This window comes from Narcine bancroftii, chromosome 13, assembly GCF_036971445.1.
Source record: "Narcine bancroftii isolate sNarBan1 chromosome 13, sNarBan1.hap1, whole genome shotgun sequence".
Classification (NCBI taxonomy): domain Eukaryota; kingdom Metazoa; phylum Chordata; class Chondrichthyes; order Torpediniformes; family Narcinidae; genus Narcine; species Narcine bancroftii.
This window is the reverse complement of record NC_091481.1, coordinates 67,012,302-67,029,153: the sequence shown is the minus strand read 5'-3', so window position 1 is coordinate 67,029,153 and position 16,852 is coordinate 67,012,302. Positions and strand designations below refer to the sequence as shown.

General features: G+C 45.7%; 1 protein-coding gene and 1 long non-coding RNA gene across 9 annotated transcripts in view; one reads left to right on the top strand and one right to left on the bottom strand.

Annotated features, from left to right (window-relative positions):
• The window catches only part of LOC138748958 (kinesin-like protein KIF18A), an 86,978-nt gene that overhangs the window by 13,310 nt on the left and 56,816 nt on the right, over positions 1 to 16,852 (bottom strand). For all 8 annotated transcript variants that reach the window (XM_069909922.1, XM_069909925.1, XM_069909926.1 and 5 more), the window contains 2 exons: positions 16,012 to 16,253; positions 304 to 886 (listed from right to left, as the gene is read on the bottom strand). In XM_069909922.1, coding sequence (XP_069766023.1) covers positions 304 to 886; positions 16,012 to 16,253 — 825 coding nt within the window. The remainder of the gene's footprint in view (positions 1 to 303; positions 887 to 16,011; positions 16,254 to 16,852) is intronic.
• The window catches only part of LOC138748960 (uncharacterized), a 36,305-nt gene continuing 32,128 nt past the window's right edge, over positions 12,676 to 16,852 (top strand). Inside the window, exon 1 of the long non-coding RNA XR_011348335.1 lies at positions 12,676 to 12,781. This is a non-coding gene — a long non-coding RNA (uncharacterized lncRNA). The remainder of the gene's footprint in view (positions 12,782 to 16,852) is intronic.

The window sequence follows — 16,852 nt, the reverse complement described above, 5'->3', positions numbered from 1 at the left end:
TGCTTTGGATTCTTTAATTATGATCATGTAATCTTTTTACAGTACTAATTTTGTTGCACATTGTATAATTGTACTGTTCAATTGTTTCTACTTTAAATATCAATAAAAATATTTTAAAAAGAAAGATGATGCTGTTGATGACACAAGAAAGGAGTGACATCTTGTAAAAAAGATTAAGGGGAAGAAAGCAGTGACAAGAAATCACTTATCAGATGACTGTGCTATGATCTCATTTCAGTGAATTCAAAAGAAATTCCATTGTGATAACAGAATGAGGAAAAATAAGAATAAAAAGAGTCAAACCTTTGTAAAAAGGTGTTGTTGGTCTGCGGCATTACGGCATGGCTCATGGTACCTTTGGGCGTTTGAGCAGCGGGAGGACCAAGAATTATTGTAGAATCTAAACCAGCTTGATCACCCACTTCTGCAGTTTCAAAAGTTTCATTCAAACCATAATTTTTTGACATTGTGGAGAGGTTATGAGCGTCGAGAGTGGTACAGGCCGGAGCTTTCCGCCTCTTGGATAGAGTTGATGCAAAGTTTCTTTTGATGTTTTGAGCCGAAGTCACAAATTCACTGCCAAGAGTATTGTTCTGATTTGAAAATGGTTGAGTCGCCTTTGTGGATATTTTTGGCACGATGATGACTTGGTCAACTTGAGAGGAGTTGTTCTTCCTTTGTAACTCAGATACTGAAGGATCATCAATATGCACCTCAATGTCCGTTCGCCTTTTCTTTAATGGCATCAATTGCTCCTTCTGCTGAAGAGCAGGTGATGGCCTGAACTCTGTCAGGCATCGCTTTGTGGGTAATCGCTTTTTTGTACCAGCCTCTGGCAGGGTTTTTGCAGTTGATTCTGCAGCAACGGATTTTTTAATGAATGGCACTAGAGAGAGAAAAACAAAAGTATGGCTTTGCATTAGAAGTAATCTACATTGTACAATCAATCCTCACATTTCTCTTGGGCTTCATACATGTGATTGTTTAGCCAGTCAAGTTTGTCATATAAAAAAATATAAATTATTTTTAATTACACACATTTTGGTTGGAGTTCCAATAATCTAAACGTAGTTAAACAGGATTAAAACATTCATTCTCTTAACAGAGGTTCAAATGGAATAGAGAAAGAAAGAGAACATTTCAGATAGACAGTCTTTTAGCCAACATTTCATCGACCCCAACAGGTGCTGTCTGACAAACTGAGTATTTATTACATATTTAGTTTTTATTTCAGATTTCCATCAATGTGCAGCATTTTAATACATTTAGAGCTGATGTGATCATTCCATTTGTTTATTTCTATTTTTCATACTTAACCTGATCAAATTTGTCAAATCCCAAAGAAAAAGATTGCTGATAATAGAAGAGCATCAGGCAAATAGTATTTTACGCAACTCCTCCAAAAAGATCCCCTTCATCTTTGTCAAAGTGCCGACTGAATTAGCAGATTAGGCCAAGATTGTCATTTTGGAGGTGATTTCCTGAAGCTTGACGTCCTGTTTTGCGGAAACTGCCAAAACGTTTGGCCTGGAAGTCAGCCTGAAGAAAACTGAGGTCCTCCATCAGCCAGCTCCCCACCATGACTACCAGCCCCCCCACATCTCCATCGGGCACACAAAACTCAAAACGGTCAACCAGTTTACCTATCTCGGCTGCACCATTTCATCAGATGCAAGGATCGACAACGAGATAGACAACAGACTCGCCAAGGCAAATAGCGCCTTTGGAAGACTACACAAAAGAGTCTGGAAAAACAACCAACTGAAAAACCTCAGAAAGATTAGCGTATACAGAGCCGTTGTCATACCCACACTCCTGTTCGGCTCCGAATCATGGGTCCTCTACCGGCATCACCTACGGCTCCTAGAACGCTTCCACCAGCGTTGTCTCCGCTCCATCCTCAACATCCATTGGAGCGCTTTCATCCCTAACGTCGAAGTACTCGAGATGGCAGAGGTCGACAGCATCGAGTCCACGCTGCTGAAGATCCAGCTGCGCTGGGTGGGTCACGTCTCCAGAATGGAGGACCATCGCCTTCCCAAGATCGTGTTATATGGCGAGCTCTCCACTGGCCACCGTGACAGAGGTGCACCAAAGAAAAGGTACAAGGACTGCCTAAAGAAATCTCTTGGTGCCTGCCACATTGACCACCGCCAGTGGGCTGATATCGCCTCAAACCGTGCATCTTGGCGCCTCACAGTTTGGCGGGCAGCAACCTCCTTTGAAGAAGACCGCAGAGCCCACCTCACTGACAAAAGGCAAAGGAGGAAAAACCCAACACCCAACCCCAACCAACCAATTTTCCCCTGCAACCGTGTCTGCCTGTCCCGCATCGGACTTGTCAGCCACAAACGAGCCTGCAGCCGACGTGGACATTTACCCCCTCCATAAATCTTCGTCCGCGAAGCCAAGCCAAAGAAGAAGAAAGAAGAAGATATTATCATGAGATGTGATGGGGTAGATGCAGTGAGAATGCCTACAACAGACTTGGCTTCAAGTAAGAAGTTGGATGACTGAAATGATTTGGAGTTTCTTCCTGAGGATTGTGACTCTGAGATAATCTACTGAGGCGAGTTCAGTGACTGAAGGATGAGATATTGTTATGTCGCAGACCATCAGCAATATAAATTCACCAAGAGGTGTTTACTTTTCTTTTAAAACAATATATTAATTACTAGTAATAATAATAATGTAGCTAAACATAACCCCAACTACGCGTGTGTGTGCGCATTACCCAAACCATTACAGCTTAGGCACAATCTGGAAAATCATTCCAAATAACAGTCCTGTGTTGAAACTCAGACTTTTAAACTGATGCACAGAAGCAATCATGAAGGAGGTGGGAGAGACTGAGTGACCGACCGGACTGCTGAAAACGCATGAATCCTTGTCGAGTTTCTCTCTGAGAAATCTCCCTTTGGATGAACGGTTGTCACAACTCCCCTTTTCCTGGTATAGGAAGAGTGACTTAAATGTTGCTTCCAAAATCCAGGCACAAGTCAGTTGAAACGACAATTACCTTGGTCACGATCTGATGCAGCAAATTCTTCTGCTTTCAAAGCCTAGATACGGGTCAAGCAAAGTGACCTTTCCTTTGGTCATGGTGGTTTAACAATTCCCAACAGGGAGAATCAGCCGAATTGTCCATTTCACAAAAAGTCACTCCGCCTCTGTGTTCATCAGATGGGCTGGTGGTCACTAATGAAAATCTTTGTTTCTTTAAGTGTCCCACTCACATGTCTCTCACCATGTTTCCCTAGATAAACAACCATCGTCTTTCTCTTCCTCCAGACTATCAACTTTGCCATCCGGTCTCTCTACAACTGTGTATGGTCGCAGCCAGTATTAACCCTTCAAGTGACAGTCACACTAAATAAAATGGGAGTTCATAATATATTGAAGGATGAGATGGGTAATTTTTCAGCTGTTGGGCTAACCAGGGTTAGCAAGAAAGAAAATATCAGATGAATCACAATCTTACTCAATGCCAGGCTCCTGCTCCAATGTCTATGGTTGGACAGAAGAGAGAGTAGAACTGCCAGACCCATGGGACTGCAATTTAAGGATTTGGCTCCATTTACAGAATAGAAACGGATTTATAAAATTAAACATATTTAGAAGATGGTTGTGTTGTGAATCTGTGGTTAATGTAGCGGTATTACTTGACGTTCTAGGAGTCTGTAACAAATCCATATGAGATCATAGCATAATTCATAATGTCTAGGGATGCTTGTGGTTGTACAAGAGTGTTTACTGGCAATATTAAACTTAGAAAACACAAAAAATACTTCCAGACTGTTGTTTAGTGGCATGAATGCTGGTCTTCTGCACAATGTTGCCTGATATAAGCCACAAAGACGCACATTAACAATGTGACTGAGGTCCTCGAAGTGCTGAAAATTTGAGTCACATCGAATACCGATTATCTGATTATTTCTAGTTTAAAAGAGCATTTAAAACTGTGAAAGCCAGGATTATGTTTGATAGACTGTTTTAACAATCTACGATGTGGTCAGTAATTGTCTTGCTTCTACTGACAGTGTATTAAGAGGATCCCCACTGATGTCACTTTAAAGGGGAAAGAACATTTCTGAGGAAAAACAAAAATCTTAAATTGCATTGCATAGGAAGAAAGAACTCTCTGAATAATAAATAAAACATAAGCTAGAGAAGTGGACCATGGGGCACATCAGCTTTCAGGTCTGTTCAATCATACAAACTGGAAAGGGTACAGAAAAGATCCAAGAGAATGTGACTGAGATCAGTAGGCTTGAATTACAAGAAGAGGCTGGATCTTTTCTTCGTGCTGCTTAGGAGGATAAAGGCAACCATATCGAGGTTTAGAAAATCACAAGGAACATACATCTGGCAAACAGTTATAGCTATTTTTCTCCAAGAGAGATGAATCAAAAATTAAAGATTTAAAATGAGAGGGGAAAGGATTAAGAGACCTGAGAGGCACCTTCTTCTCAGAGGGTGGTGGGCAAATGGTAAGAGCTGCCAGAGGAAGTGGGAGAAGTAGGGATAATTCTGACTTCCAAAGCTATTTAGACAGGTACATGGATTGGAAAAGCTTAGAGGGGTATGGGCTGAAAGCTGGTAAATGGGATTAGTTTGGCCTGCAAGGACAAGTTCGGCTGAAGGGTATGGCTCCTGGCTGTACAATTATTTGTCACTAATGGCTAATTGTACTGGACAACAAAGATTTTGCTTCCTGAACAATTTTATGGATTTTGGGCTCCTGATCATAAATATTTCCTATCACATACTTTAAAAAAAAATATAACTTGTGATTTCCTGAAATCTTTTAAGTCTACTAGTATATTGCCCACAAGCAAGCTGTTTTGGTCAGTTCAAGCATGCCTGGGCATGCACTCAGTGTAGATGCTATGAAAGTGTTGTCTTAGACCTGGGCATGCTTAGATCGATTTCTTGGCAACTACAGAGCACAAAACTCCATCCAGCTGATTGACAGCAGGCTTCATAAATTCAAAACTATGAAGTGCCACATGTTATTGAAAATTCATGCTCTGCATCCACACTTGGGCTTCTTCCCGGCTGATCCTGGTGCAGTCAGTGACGAACACGGTGAAAGGTTTCACCAGGACATTGAGACCAGGGAAAAACGGGATCAGGACAACTGGAATCCATCAGTGCTGACTGACTATTGTTGGACACTGACACAAGAGGCATCAGATGCGGAGTCCAAACGAAAATCAGCGCAAAACATTTTTAAGTCAGTTGGACTAACGCAACGTGTCGGCTTTGTGATGCGATTAAACAGGCTCAATTCAATCAAAGTTCCTTTAATGTTTCTCCAGCTTCCTACGTGATAAAGCGAATCTGAAATTATATTTGTGTTCAGCTTGAATATGGTCCATCATAATCTCCAATTTTTTTTAAGGAAACAAACCTTTTGAAAAAAAAATATTGTCTAGTGTTAAGCATCCACTTTCATGCCTGATTTTCTCAAGCCCAAATTGTTTTAGTGTCCAGAAATTTCAGGTAGAGCCTTAAAAATACTCAGCAAATAAACCCCAAGGTTTGCGACTTTCTATAACAAGAAACACTTTCTTATCTCAATTGTAAAAGGCTGATGCTTCACCAACGAACTGTTCATGGGTAAAATACTCTTCAGTCTATCATGAAACTGGAAGTTATGGTTTGGATGAAAAATAGCCAAAGGGTTGTAGTGGGGATGAACTCCCGTTGTTACACAAATGCACTTCATGGTGTGTGTCTCAAACAGCCTCTGAGAACCAAGTCCAACTCCTGGCCTTCACCTGTGGCATAGTTCTTATGCCCGACAGAGCTGTTCTCACTGACAGGAGGGCCACTGGTGCCTTGAAGCCAGTTGCTTTGGGCAGATGGGGCTCATTAATTATGGATGGTAACTCATCTAGGAGAGGGTAAACTCTCAAACCTCCGCTGCCTTGTAGCTATACCGGCTCATGAGAAAGGCTTGGGCAGTAAACCCCGAGGAAAAATCCAGTCAGATTCCCAAAGGCAGCAACTCCTGCGATGCTGCTGGCGCCAAGTGTATTGGCTTTCGTCATTCCTTTGGACCTGCCATTAGCATGGGGGAGGGCCACTGCATGAGCAACAGACGGATCTCCGTCAGACGCTTGCTGCACCTTGTTCAGCACCCACCCGCCGAAGACAAATATGAGACCATCAAGCGAGTGCTTACCGGATCCCTCAGACTATCCAGACACCAGCGTGCCGCTTGGATGCAGCACCTCGACGCTCTGGGGGACAGGTCCCCGAAGAAGCTGATGGACGAGATGCTCGTGCTCATGGGTGACCGCACCAACTGCCCACTCTTCGAGCGCATTTTCCTCGACCATATGCCCGGGGACATCCGGCCGCTGCTGGTCCAGGAGAGCTTCACCGACCCAAAGAAGGTCGCCCAGATGGCCCAAGAGCTATGGCTCGCACAACTCCCGGAGGGCTCAGCAGTCCAGCAGGTCACGAGGCAGGGGTACGACCATGCTGACCGGATGTAGGGGCCCCCAAGAGCATAACCAAGGCCACAGCATCCATTCCAGGCCTCTGCTTCTACCACCAGTGCAAGGGAGTCAAGGCTTGGAGTGTCGTCAGCCCTGCTCGTTTCAGGGAAACGACCAGGCCGGCCGCTGTTAATGGCTGCAGCGGCTGGCCAAGGACACAGCCTCCCCTACCTGCGGAACTCAATCAGCAGCCGGCAGTTCCTCGTTGACACTGGAGCCCAGATCAGCTTCATCCTGGCCACGGCCGTTGAGTCCAGGAACCGACCTCGTGGATCTCCCCTCCGTGTGGCCAATGCAACAGAAATCCGGACGTACAGAGACAAGACAGTCCATTTCCAGATCGGCCAATGAAATTTTGCGTGGAGGTTCACCGTCTCGTCTCTCCTGACCGCCATCTTGGGTGCAGACTTCCTCCTCGCACAAGGGCTTCTGGTGGACATTTGAGGTAGGACCTGGTGGACATTTGAGGTAGGACCTGGTGGACATTTGAGGTAGGACCTGGTGGACATTTGAGGTAGGACCTGGTGGACATTTGAGGTAGGACCTGGTGGACATTTGAGGTAGGACCTGGTGGACATTTGAGGTAGGACCTGGTGGACATTTGAGGTAGGACCTGGTGGACATTTGAGGTAGGACCTGGTGGACATTTGAGGTAGGACCTGGTGGACATTTGAGGTAGGACCTGGTGGACATTTGAGGTAGGACCTGGTGGACATTTGAGGTAGGACCTGGTGGACATTTGAGGTAGGACCTGGTGGACATTTGAGGTAGGACCTGGTGGACATTTGAGGTAGGACCTGGTGGACATTTGAGGTAGGACCTGGTGGACATTTGAGGTAGGACCTGGTGGACATTTGAGGTAGGACCTGGTGGACATTTGAGGTAGGACCTGGTGGACATTTGAGGTAGGACCTGGTGGACATTTGAGGTAGGACCTGGTGGACATTTGAGGTAGGACCTGGTGGACATTTGAGGTAGGACCTGGTGGACATTTGAGGTAGGACCTGGTGGACATTTGAGGTAGGACCTGGTGGACATTTGAGGTAGGACCTGGTGGACATTTGAGGTAGGACCTGGTGGACATTTGAGGTAGGACCTGGTGGACATTTGAGGTAGGACCTGGTGGACATTTGAGGTAGGACCTGGTGGACATTTGAGGTAGGACCTGGTGGACATTTGAGGTAGGACCTGGTGGACATTTGAGGTAGGACCTGGTGGACATTTGAGGTAGGACCTGGTGGACATTTGAGGTAGGACCTGGTGGACATTTGAGGTAGGACCTGGTGGACATTTGAGGTAGGACCTGGTGGACATTTGAGGTAGGACCTGGTGGACATTTGAGGTAGGACCTGGTGGACATTTGAGGTAGGACCTGGTGGACATTTGAGGTAGGACCTGGTGGACATTTGAGGTAGGACCTGGTGGACATTTGAGGTAGGACCTGGTGGACATTTGAGGTAGGACCTGGTGGACATTTGAGGTAGGACCTGGTGGACATTTGAGGTAGGACCTGGTGGACATTTGAGGTAGGACCTGGTGGACATTTGAGGTAGGACCTGGTGGACATTTGAGGTAGGACCTGGTGGACATTTGAGGTAGGACCTGGTGGACATTTGAGGTAGGACCTGGTGGACATTTGAGGTAGGACCTGGTGGACATTTGAGGTAGGACCTGGTGGACATTTGAGGTAGGACCTGGTGGACATTTGAGGTAGGACCTGGTGGACATTTGAGGTAGGACCTGGTGGACATTTGAGGTAGGACCTGGTGGACATTTGAGGTAGGACCTGGTGGACATTTGAGGTAGGACCTGGTGGACATTTGAGGTAGGACCTGGTGGACATTTGAGGTAGGACCTGGTGGACATTTGAGGTAGGACCTGGTGGACATTTGAGGTAGGACCTGGTGGACATTTGAGGTAGGACCTGGTGGACATTTGAGGTAGGACCTGGTGGACATTTGAGGTAGGACCTGGTGGACATTTGAGGTAGGACCTGGTGGACATTTGAGGTAGGACCTGGTGGACATTTGAGGTAGGACCTGGTGGACATTTGAGGTAGGACCTGGTGGACATTTGAGGTAGGACCTGGTGGACATTTGAGGTAGGAGTTGGTTGACGCCTGTACCTTCCGCTCGGAGCAACCGCAGATGGCCACGATCAGCATGCCCAGAGACTAGTTCCAGCGAATCCTGGACGAGTTCCCGACACTCCTCAAGCCACAGTTCTCCACTGCCTCGCTGCGCCACAGGGTGTTCCACCACATCCCTACCCAGGGTCCACCAATTCAAGCCATGGCAAGCCGGCTCCCGCCTGACAAGCTCCAGGTGGTGAAGGAGGAGTTTTCGCACCTGTTGGAACTGGGGATCATTCGGTTCTCCGACAGCCCATGGGCCTCGCAGCTCCACCTGGTCCTGAAAGCATCCGGCAGCTGGCGTCCCTGCGGAGACTATCGACGACTCAACGAGGCAACAGTTCCTGACCGTTACCCCATTCCTCAGATCCAAGAATTTACGGCCAACCTGCACGGTGCGAGGGTTTTCTCCAATGTTGACCTGGTGCGCGGATATCACCAGATATGTCCATGAGGATATACCCAAGACAGCCATCATCAGCCACTTTGGCTTGTTTGAATTCCTGCGCATGCTGTTCGGGCTGAAGAACGCTGCTCAGACCTTCCAGTGCCTCATGGACTCTGTGGGCAGGGTCTTGAATTTCATCTTTATTTATTTGGAAGACAATCTCGTCGCCAGCAAGGACCGGGCGCAACACAAGGCCCACCTACGCGCCCTTTTCTCCCAGCTGGCCGATTTCGGCCTTACCATCAACCCGGTCAAGTGCCAGTTCGGGAAAGAGTCCATGCAGTTCCTGGGCCATACCATGACGGCCAAAGGAGCCACACCTGCCGGTGTGAAGATCGCCACTATCAGGGAGTTGCCACGCCCGGTCAGCCTCAAGGAGCTGCAGGAGATCGTGGGTATGGTCAACTTTTACTACTGCTTCATCCTGGGAGCTGCGCACATCATGCAGTCTCTATTCGCTCTCATTGCAGCCAAGCACAAAACGCTTGCTTGGAACCCAGAAACCTGCACCACATTCGAGGCCACCAATGATGCCCTCTCGAAGGCCACCATGCTCGCCCACCGACCTGCATAGGGAACTCTCTGTCGATGCCTCTGCCACAGCCGTCGGTGCAATCCTGGAGCAGCAGGTGAATGGACATTGGAAGTCGTTGGCATTCTTCAGCCACCTGCTCCATGAGGAGTCTGATGAAGAGACGAGGGCCTTCAATACCGCCATCATGGGGCTGCGGTTCCGAGACCTCCCGATTCCGAGCAGCGAAGGCACCATCCTGTGCGATATCTCCATGGGCACTCCACGATCAATGGTTCCCTAGCAGTGGCTCAGGAAGGTCTTCTTTCACCTCCATCCATCAGGTCCACGGTCCGGATGGTGGCCGAACAGTTCGTATGCCATGGGCTGCGGAAGCAGATCACGGGTTGGGCCAAAACATGCACCCATTGCCAGACGTCCAAGGTGTACAGGCACACCAGGACGCCCATACAGGAGTTTGAGCACATCCGGGAACAGTTCAGCCACATTCACGTGGACATCGTCGGGCCCTTATCCGTTTCCCAGGGCAACCTGTTTACGGTGGTGGATCGCACCACTCGCTGGCCCGAGGCAATCCCGATGCCAGACGCCTCCACCAACTCCTGCTCCCGAGCCCTGTTGCATGGTTGGGTCGCCCGGTTCAGTGTCCCGGCTCACCTCACCAGCAATCAGGGTGCCCAGTTCAAATCTGCACTCTGGGCACAGCTTGCCAACAGGTTGGGGATCCAGCTACACCGCACCATGGCCTACCACCGCAGGGTAATGGACTGGTCGAATGTCTGCACTGCCACCTTAAGTCAGCGCTCATGGCCTGCCTCACCAGTCCTGACTGGACAGACGAACTGCTTTGGGTGCTCCTGGGCATCCGCTCCACTTCCAAGGAAGATCTGCAGGCGTCATCTGCTGAGCTGGTCTACGGTGCGCCACTGGCACTACCTGGTGAGTTCGTCAACGCCCCTCACAATCCCCAGCGGTCGCCGTACTAACTACTTCCTCACCTCAGGGCACGCTTGGACTTGTTCTTTTTTTTAAAACTTTATTTAAAGATTTGATCACATGAATAAAACAAAAAAAATTACATTTAAAGAAAAATAAAAATAAAGTAATTATTACAACACAGCATTAATGACCTAACTTAAGTCACGCTTGGACTCGTTTGAACCTCCACTGCCGCCCAGGTATGGCACCCGCCCGTCTCACGTTCTCGGCAAACTGCTTTCCGCTGAGTACATTTTTGTTCGGTGGGGCCGTACAGGCTTGTACAGCTTTCTTGCTCCACATTCACGCTGGACATTGGCGGCAGGCGGGAGCTGTTTACTGTGGACAGACTGAAGCCAGCACACCTCGATCCCACTGAGCCTGTGGTTGTAGCCCAGCCCAAGAAGCAAGGCCGCCTGGCGAAAAAGGACATTGGCGCTGGTTCTGGGGGGGTGGGGGTGGGGGTGGAGCTATGTAGCCACTAGGCAGGCAAACCGGCCCCACTTGTAAGCCACGAGGCGGGGCAGCCGGTCAAAATGGCGCCGTTAGGGGTTTTCCCTCCCAGCACGGGGCTCAGAAGCCCGCACTGGGGGACCACGTGACGCCCGGTTGACGTCAGCCAGGTCCGGGCCTAAGTATAGCCCAGCAGCCTGCAATGAACCAGTCTGTTCACTGAGCTCAACCCATCTAGTTGTGCCGCTACAATGTATTATTACTTTATGAGGGGGCCATGCCTCACCAGATTAGAATCTGCTGTCCCATTATCACTTCTTTAACCATTCTCCCAGCATAAAACATGCTGTCATCTCATCTTTCAGTGTATAAGAGGCTTGAAGTGAGAATTATAACTGGGTGATAAGTTTTGTAATTTTATTGTTTAATTACACATTTTAAAAAAAGTAAATGACAGTTTTCTTTGTAATTAACTTTTAGAGATAAAGTGAGTCTATTCCATATTAAAATCACTAAGGTTTGCAGAAAAGTAAAGCTCTTAGTTTCTCTGAAATTGAACTGCAAGTCATTCTTGGGTTAAAATTGTACCTGTTCTAAAAAATAAACACATCCCTTCCTTCCAATCAGAAGTGCAGAGATTTGGATAATGACGGATAAGGGACATTCACCCTGAATCAAATTCATCAAAAATAAATGGAGGTTGTAAAAATCTAAACCAAGACCAAGAAAAAGAATATTTGTATTGAAATAGTGCCTTTCATAACCACCAGATATTGCAAAGCATTGTCAATCAGCCAAGTTCTTTCTCAAGCTCATTGGTTTTAGTCACGCAGGAAACATTTATTGCCCTCACCCTCCCAGAAACCGCAATGACACGTGAAGTAATGATCAGATTTCCTATTGCTGACTGCAGAACAAATTTTGTCCAAGATAGCAAGGAGAACTTCCCAGCTGTTTCATTCCAAGTTGTGTTGTTGTGGGATCTTTGACTTCTACCTGAGAAGTCAGATGGGACAAAGGTCAGAAAGGAAAAGCCAACAGATAGCATTATTAGGAAACTTCTCTCGCAGATGTCATTTAGTTAATATGGGCAACCTCCCCCCCCCCCCCCCGCAGTGCCCAATGCAATGATCTAAGAAAGTGGATAAAGCAAAAGATTGGGATAGGAGAAATGTGACTTTTTTCCATTGACAATATCAGACCTGACCTGAAACAACTCATAGATAATGCAGGCCAGCCTCAACAACTCGAGACACCAATGTTTACCATTTGATGAAACATGTTGAGAGTGCTGTGAAAAGGCACATTTTCCAGTTAATTCCAGCTCACATACAACATTCTGGATAGTTTTCATTTATAGCAAGGAATGGGGAACTTGGTCAAAGATGTTAGATCCGAATATACATACCAGCACTGAGGAATTCACTGTGCTAAACTGCTATAACACAACTAAAATGTGAAAACGCAATACTGGAGGAACTCAACAAGTCAAACAGTGTAGCCTATACATAACCACACTTGGTTTCAAGTTTATTTATCATCTGATTGCACAAGCACACCCTGATGAAATAGCATTCTCCAGTTCTCAGTGCAAAATATGCAAACACAATCAGATATAACACACATACAGACAATTTTGGGTTTGAGCCCTTCTTCAAGGCATGAAAAAATATTGCAGCCTTCCATACTAAATGGTAGGAAGAGGAGGAGCATGATCCCAAAGGCAGGAGGTAAGAGGTGGGGGAGGAAGGGAGGGCACAGCAGCAAGCAGGGGAAGGAGGGATGGCTCTGTGAATGGAGAGAGAAGGGGGTAGAGAGTGGAGGAAAGAAGACAGAGGGAAAGGGAAAGAAGGGAGAACGGAGAGTAGGGTAGCAGAAACTGGAGGTCGATGTTAATGCCATCTGGTTGGAGAGTGCCCAGCCTGAAAATCAAGTGTTCCTCCTCCAATTTAAGGGTGGCCTTGGTGGGATAGTACATGAGGCCATATGCAGACATGTGAGCATGGAAATGGGACACAGAATTGAAATGGTTTGCCACTCAGCTGATGTGGAGAGAGCCAAGGTGCTCAGCAAAGTGATCTTCCAGTCTTTGACCAGTCTCTCCATCAAAGAGTGTCTGCAGACTTTTGGGCTTATAACACAACTGTCAAGATTAATATTTTAAAATTGTTTCTATTTGAAAATTATTTTCTCCACCTCCTGGAAATGATATTTAAAAATGAATACAGAGACCAGGTTGCCCAAGGTCAGTTAAAAAATATAAAATGCACATCAAATAAAAAGATTATAATTTAATCTAATTTGTCAACCAGAACCATAAAGTTTTATATCAGCCAATGAGCAAAGTTCATTCATGACAAAGTTTTAAACTAGGGGGCTGAAAATTTTTGTTTCAAAAAGATGTAAAATATCCAGAGTAAAATAGCTAAATGATAACACATCTAATTTCTGGCAATGTTTGAAATATAACAAATGTTACCTGTCACAACTCTATGCAGCTAAAAATATAATTAATCTTAAATTAATTAATAAAATAAGGGCGGCACAGTTAGCGAAGCAGATAGTGCGATGCTGTTAAAGAGTTAGTGACCAGGACTGGGGTTCGAGCCCCGCACTGCCTGTGAATAGTTTGTATCTTCCTCCCTTGTCTGCGTGGATTTCCTCCTTTGGGCTCTCCGGTTTCCCTCCAGCCTCCAAAACGTACCAGGGGTGTAGGTTAATTGAGAGATGAAGGTTTAGCCTATGCCTGGTACTATACTCACTGGAATTCAGAAGACTGAGAGGGGATCTTATAGAAAGGGATAGATAGATAGAGACAAGAAAGTTGTTTCCATTGGTAGGTGAGACAAGAACTATGGAACATAACCTCAAGATCTGATGGAGTAGATAAGGGGTGGAGATGAAGAGGAAATGCTTTTCCAAGAGAGAAGTGAATCTGTGGAATTCTTTGTTCAACAAAGCAGCAAAGATTGCCTTTTTAAATATATTAAGTTTCAAGTTTATTTATCATCTGATTGCACAAGCACACCCTGATGAAATAGCATTCTCCAGTTCTCAGTGCAAAATATGCAAACACAATCAGATATAACAAGCAAAACCAATGTAGGGCAAAATACATATAAAAATAAATCAATATTGTTTCATAAATAGTCAAGTCTAGGATAGTTAGTGGGAGCAGTTAATTTAGTTATTCAACATTCTTACTGCCCAAGGGAAGAAGATGTTTCTCAACCTGGTGGCACTGGTCTGATAGTTTTGTATCTCTTTCTCGATGGGAGTAGCTGAAAGGTGCTGTGCGCGGGGTGGAAGGGGTCCTCAATGATTTTGCGTGCCCTCTTCAGTCAATGATCCCCATGGATTGTTTGTGGGGGTTGGGTGAGGGCTGGATCTGGTGTTGTTATCATGAATCAGTGACATGAACAGGAGCATGCTGAGTACACAGCCCTGAGGTGCACCAGAGCCAAGTGTAATGGTCCTCGATGTTCGATATTTAAAGACACAGATTTTGGCATAGTGTGGGAAAAGTCAGGCAAGAGGATCGGAGTCCAGTGCCAAATCAGCCACGAACGGAGGAGCAGGCTCAACAGGTTAGATGGCCAATTACCACTTCTTTTGTTCTTATGTAGGAAGACTGCTTGCTGAAGGAGCTGTTGATTAATTTCGGAAGCCGATGATTAGGAGTAAATTTGCCTCAGTTTTTGTTAGGAAGCTAAATAAAACAGAAATTGAAAGCAGTACCACAACCACACCTCGACTTTCTGAGGTCTGAGGAGATCCAGTTTGTTGCCAAATTTTGGTGCAGAAATATAGGTCAATAAACTCATTCTCGTGAACAAAATTTCATGAAATAACAATTTCAATATAAGTATTTTCTTCATGCACCCATGGAAGTGTTGGGAGAATTCTGTCATGCCTTTCAAGCAATTTCAATACCACACCCATCTTAGCAATGAGCCATGCAATAACCAAATGAAAAGACTATGTGAAGGATGGCTTTGCAAAATGCCAGAGTAAATTGTAGAAAACATTTACTAAATGACCATTCCCACTGGACCTAATGCCAGTTTAAATTGTAGAAGTAAAAACTTCTCTCTAGCTCTCAGGTTAGAGATTTGAATGATCTAGGTTGCTAGCTAAATAATTGCTCAGCATTGTTAATCCTTTAACATCTCTGTTGAAAGCACTTTTCCTGCATAACAGACTTCCCATTTCTAAGCAAGATCCAGTTTGTTTGTCAGTGTACAGTTGATCCTCTTCAGTGTTATGCAAATACAAGAACCTATGAAGTGAGTCATTTGAAAGAAAATGCAGACTGATTACTGATTATTCCAGAGATTTACTGATGCATACACCTCGGAGATGGCTACAATTAATAGGGAAGATTTGTATTCATCAAAACACAATATTGGGTCCTCAAATGGCACATTCAATTTTAGGCAATTAGAAATGAGAACTTTGGCCGATTTTCCAATCACATCTCGAAGGATATTAAAATTAAGTTAGTTCAGTTCATGAATCGAAATAGCCTGTTCAGTTTAGCGTAAGCAGTGTATTATTCCCCTGGCAAGTCTTAATTCTGGTCCTCCACGTGCATGATAAGTGGGGGGGGGGGGGGTGGCGGGTGAGATTAACATGAGTGAATGCGTGGCCTGAAGGGTGGCGTATCCTCCCAGAAAACAAACATAGGAAGAAAGTGCTTCTGACACTTGAGCTGCCTGTTCGTGAAAAAAATTGATAAACCCAGTAGTGAATACTCCTTAAAATGTGTTGAACAAATTTACAGGAATTGAATTACAAGTCAACTGCAGTTCACGTCAAATGGTGACAAACACCCCAAGAATGGAAAAAAAGAACATTTTTAACCAGGCAGTAGGTTTCGAGGAGATAAATTCTGCAGCCATAAAAACAAGTCATTTTCTTGGAATGTGTGCCACAGGACACAAGAAGGAAATGGGCTTACCGGTAAATTCAAATAGGTTCTTGGGTAGATGGTGCAGTTTCGAAACTATAGCTGTTACTTCTGAATGCTGATTCTCCTTAAATTCTTCGGCGTTTAATTGATCTGCCCAGAGGACAGCTTTCTCTCCTCGCACAAGACGCTCCAATTCATTAAACTGTGATTCCGTTTCCGCAGTGGCCAGGCGAGCTTCTTTCAGCATGTTAAACTGATTCCGTACAATCTGAAGCAGGGTTGTCACTAACCTGGAATTGCAAAAGGAAGTTCGAGGTACTGTGACAACAACTCAGTCTGGGGAGTGGTGGACTTTCTTTTTAGAACAGCTTGACCTCCATTAAATTTTTGCTAGCATTTAGTACCTTGTTATTAAAAATTCACGACTGAATAGCAGTAAAATGTCCCTTTCTTCTCTTAATCCAGGCAGAGCTTCCGCTCTCATCCTACCTCCCCACCATCTAGGCAGAGCCTCTTTGGTCCTCAATTTCCATCCCACTAGACGGCATCTGACACATTCTCCTCTGCCCTCTTCAATGTCATCCTACCACCAGCGGTATCTTCCCCATCCACTTTTCTCAGGGATCCTTCTCTCCCAGATTCCTTGACCTGCCCTTTTCTCCCCACCCTCCTTTCCAGCCCCTCAGGCACTTCCTGCTGTAATCATAGAAAGTGGAAAACTTGTCCCTACATCTCTCCCTCATCTCCATTCAGGGCCACAGACTCTCCAAGTGAGGCAGAGTGGGTTACACACACACATTTGGTACACTTGGTGTGGCCTCCTCAACATCTGTAGATTTTGTCAATGTTTCACCAAGCACCTGAGATCTGTCTGGAGCTCCAAACTATA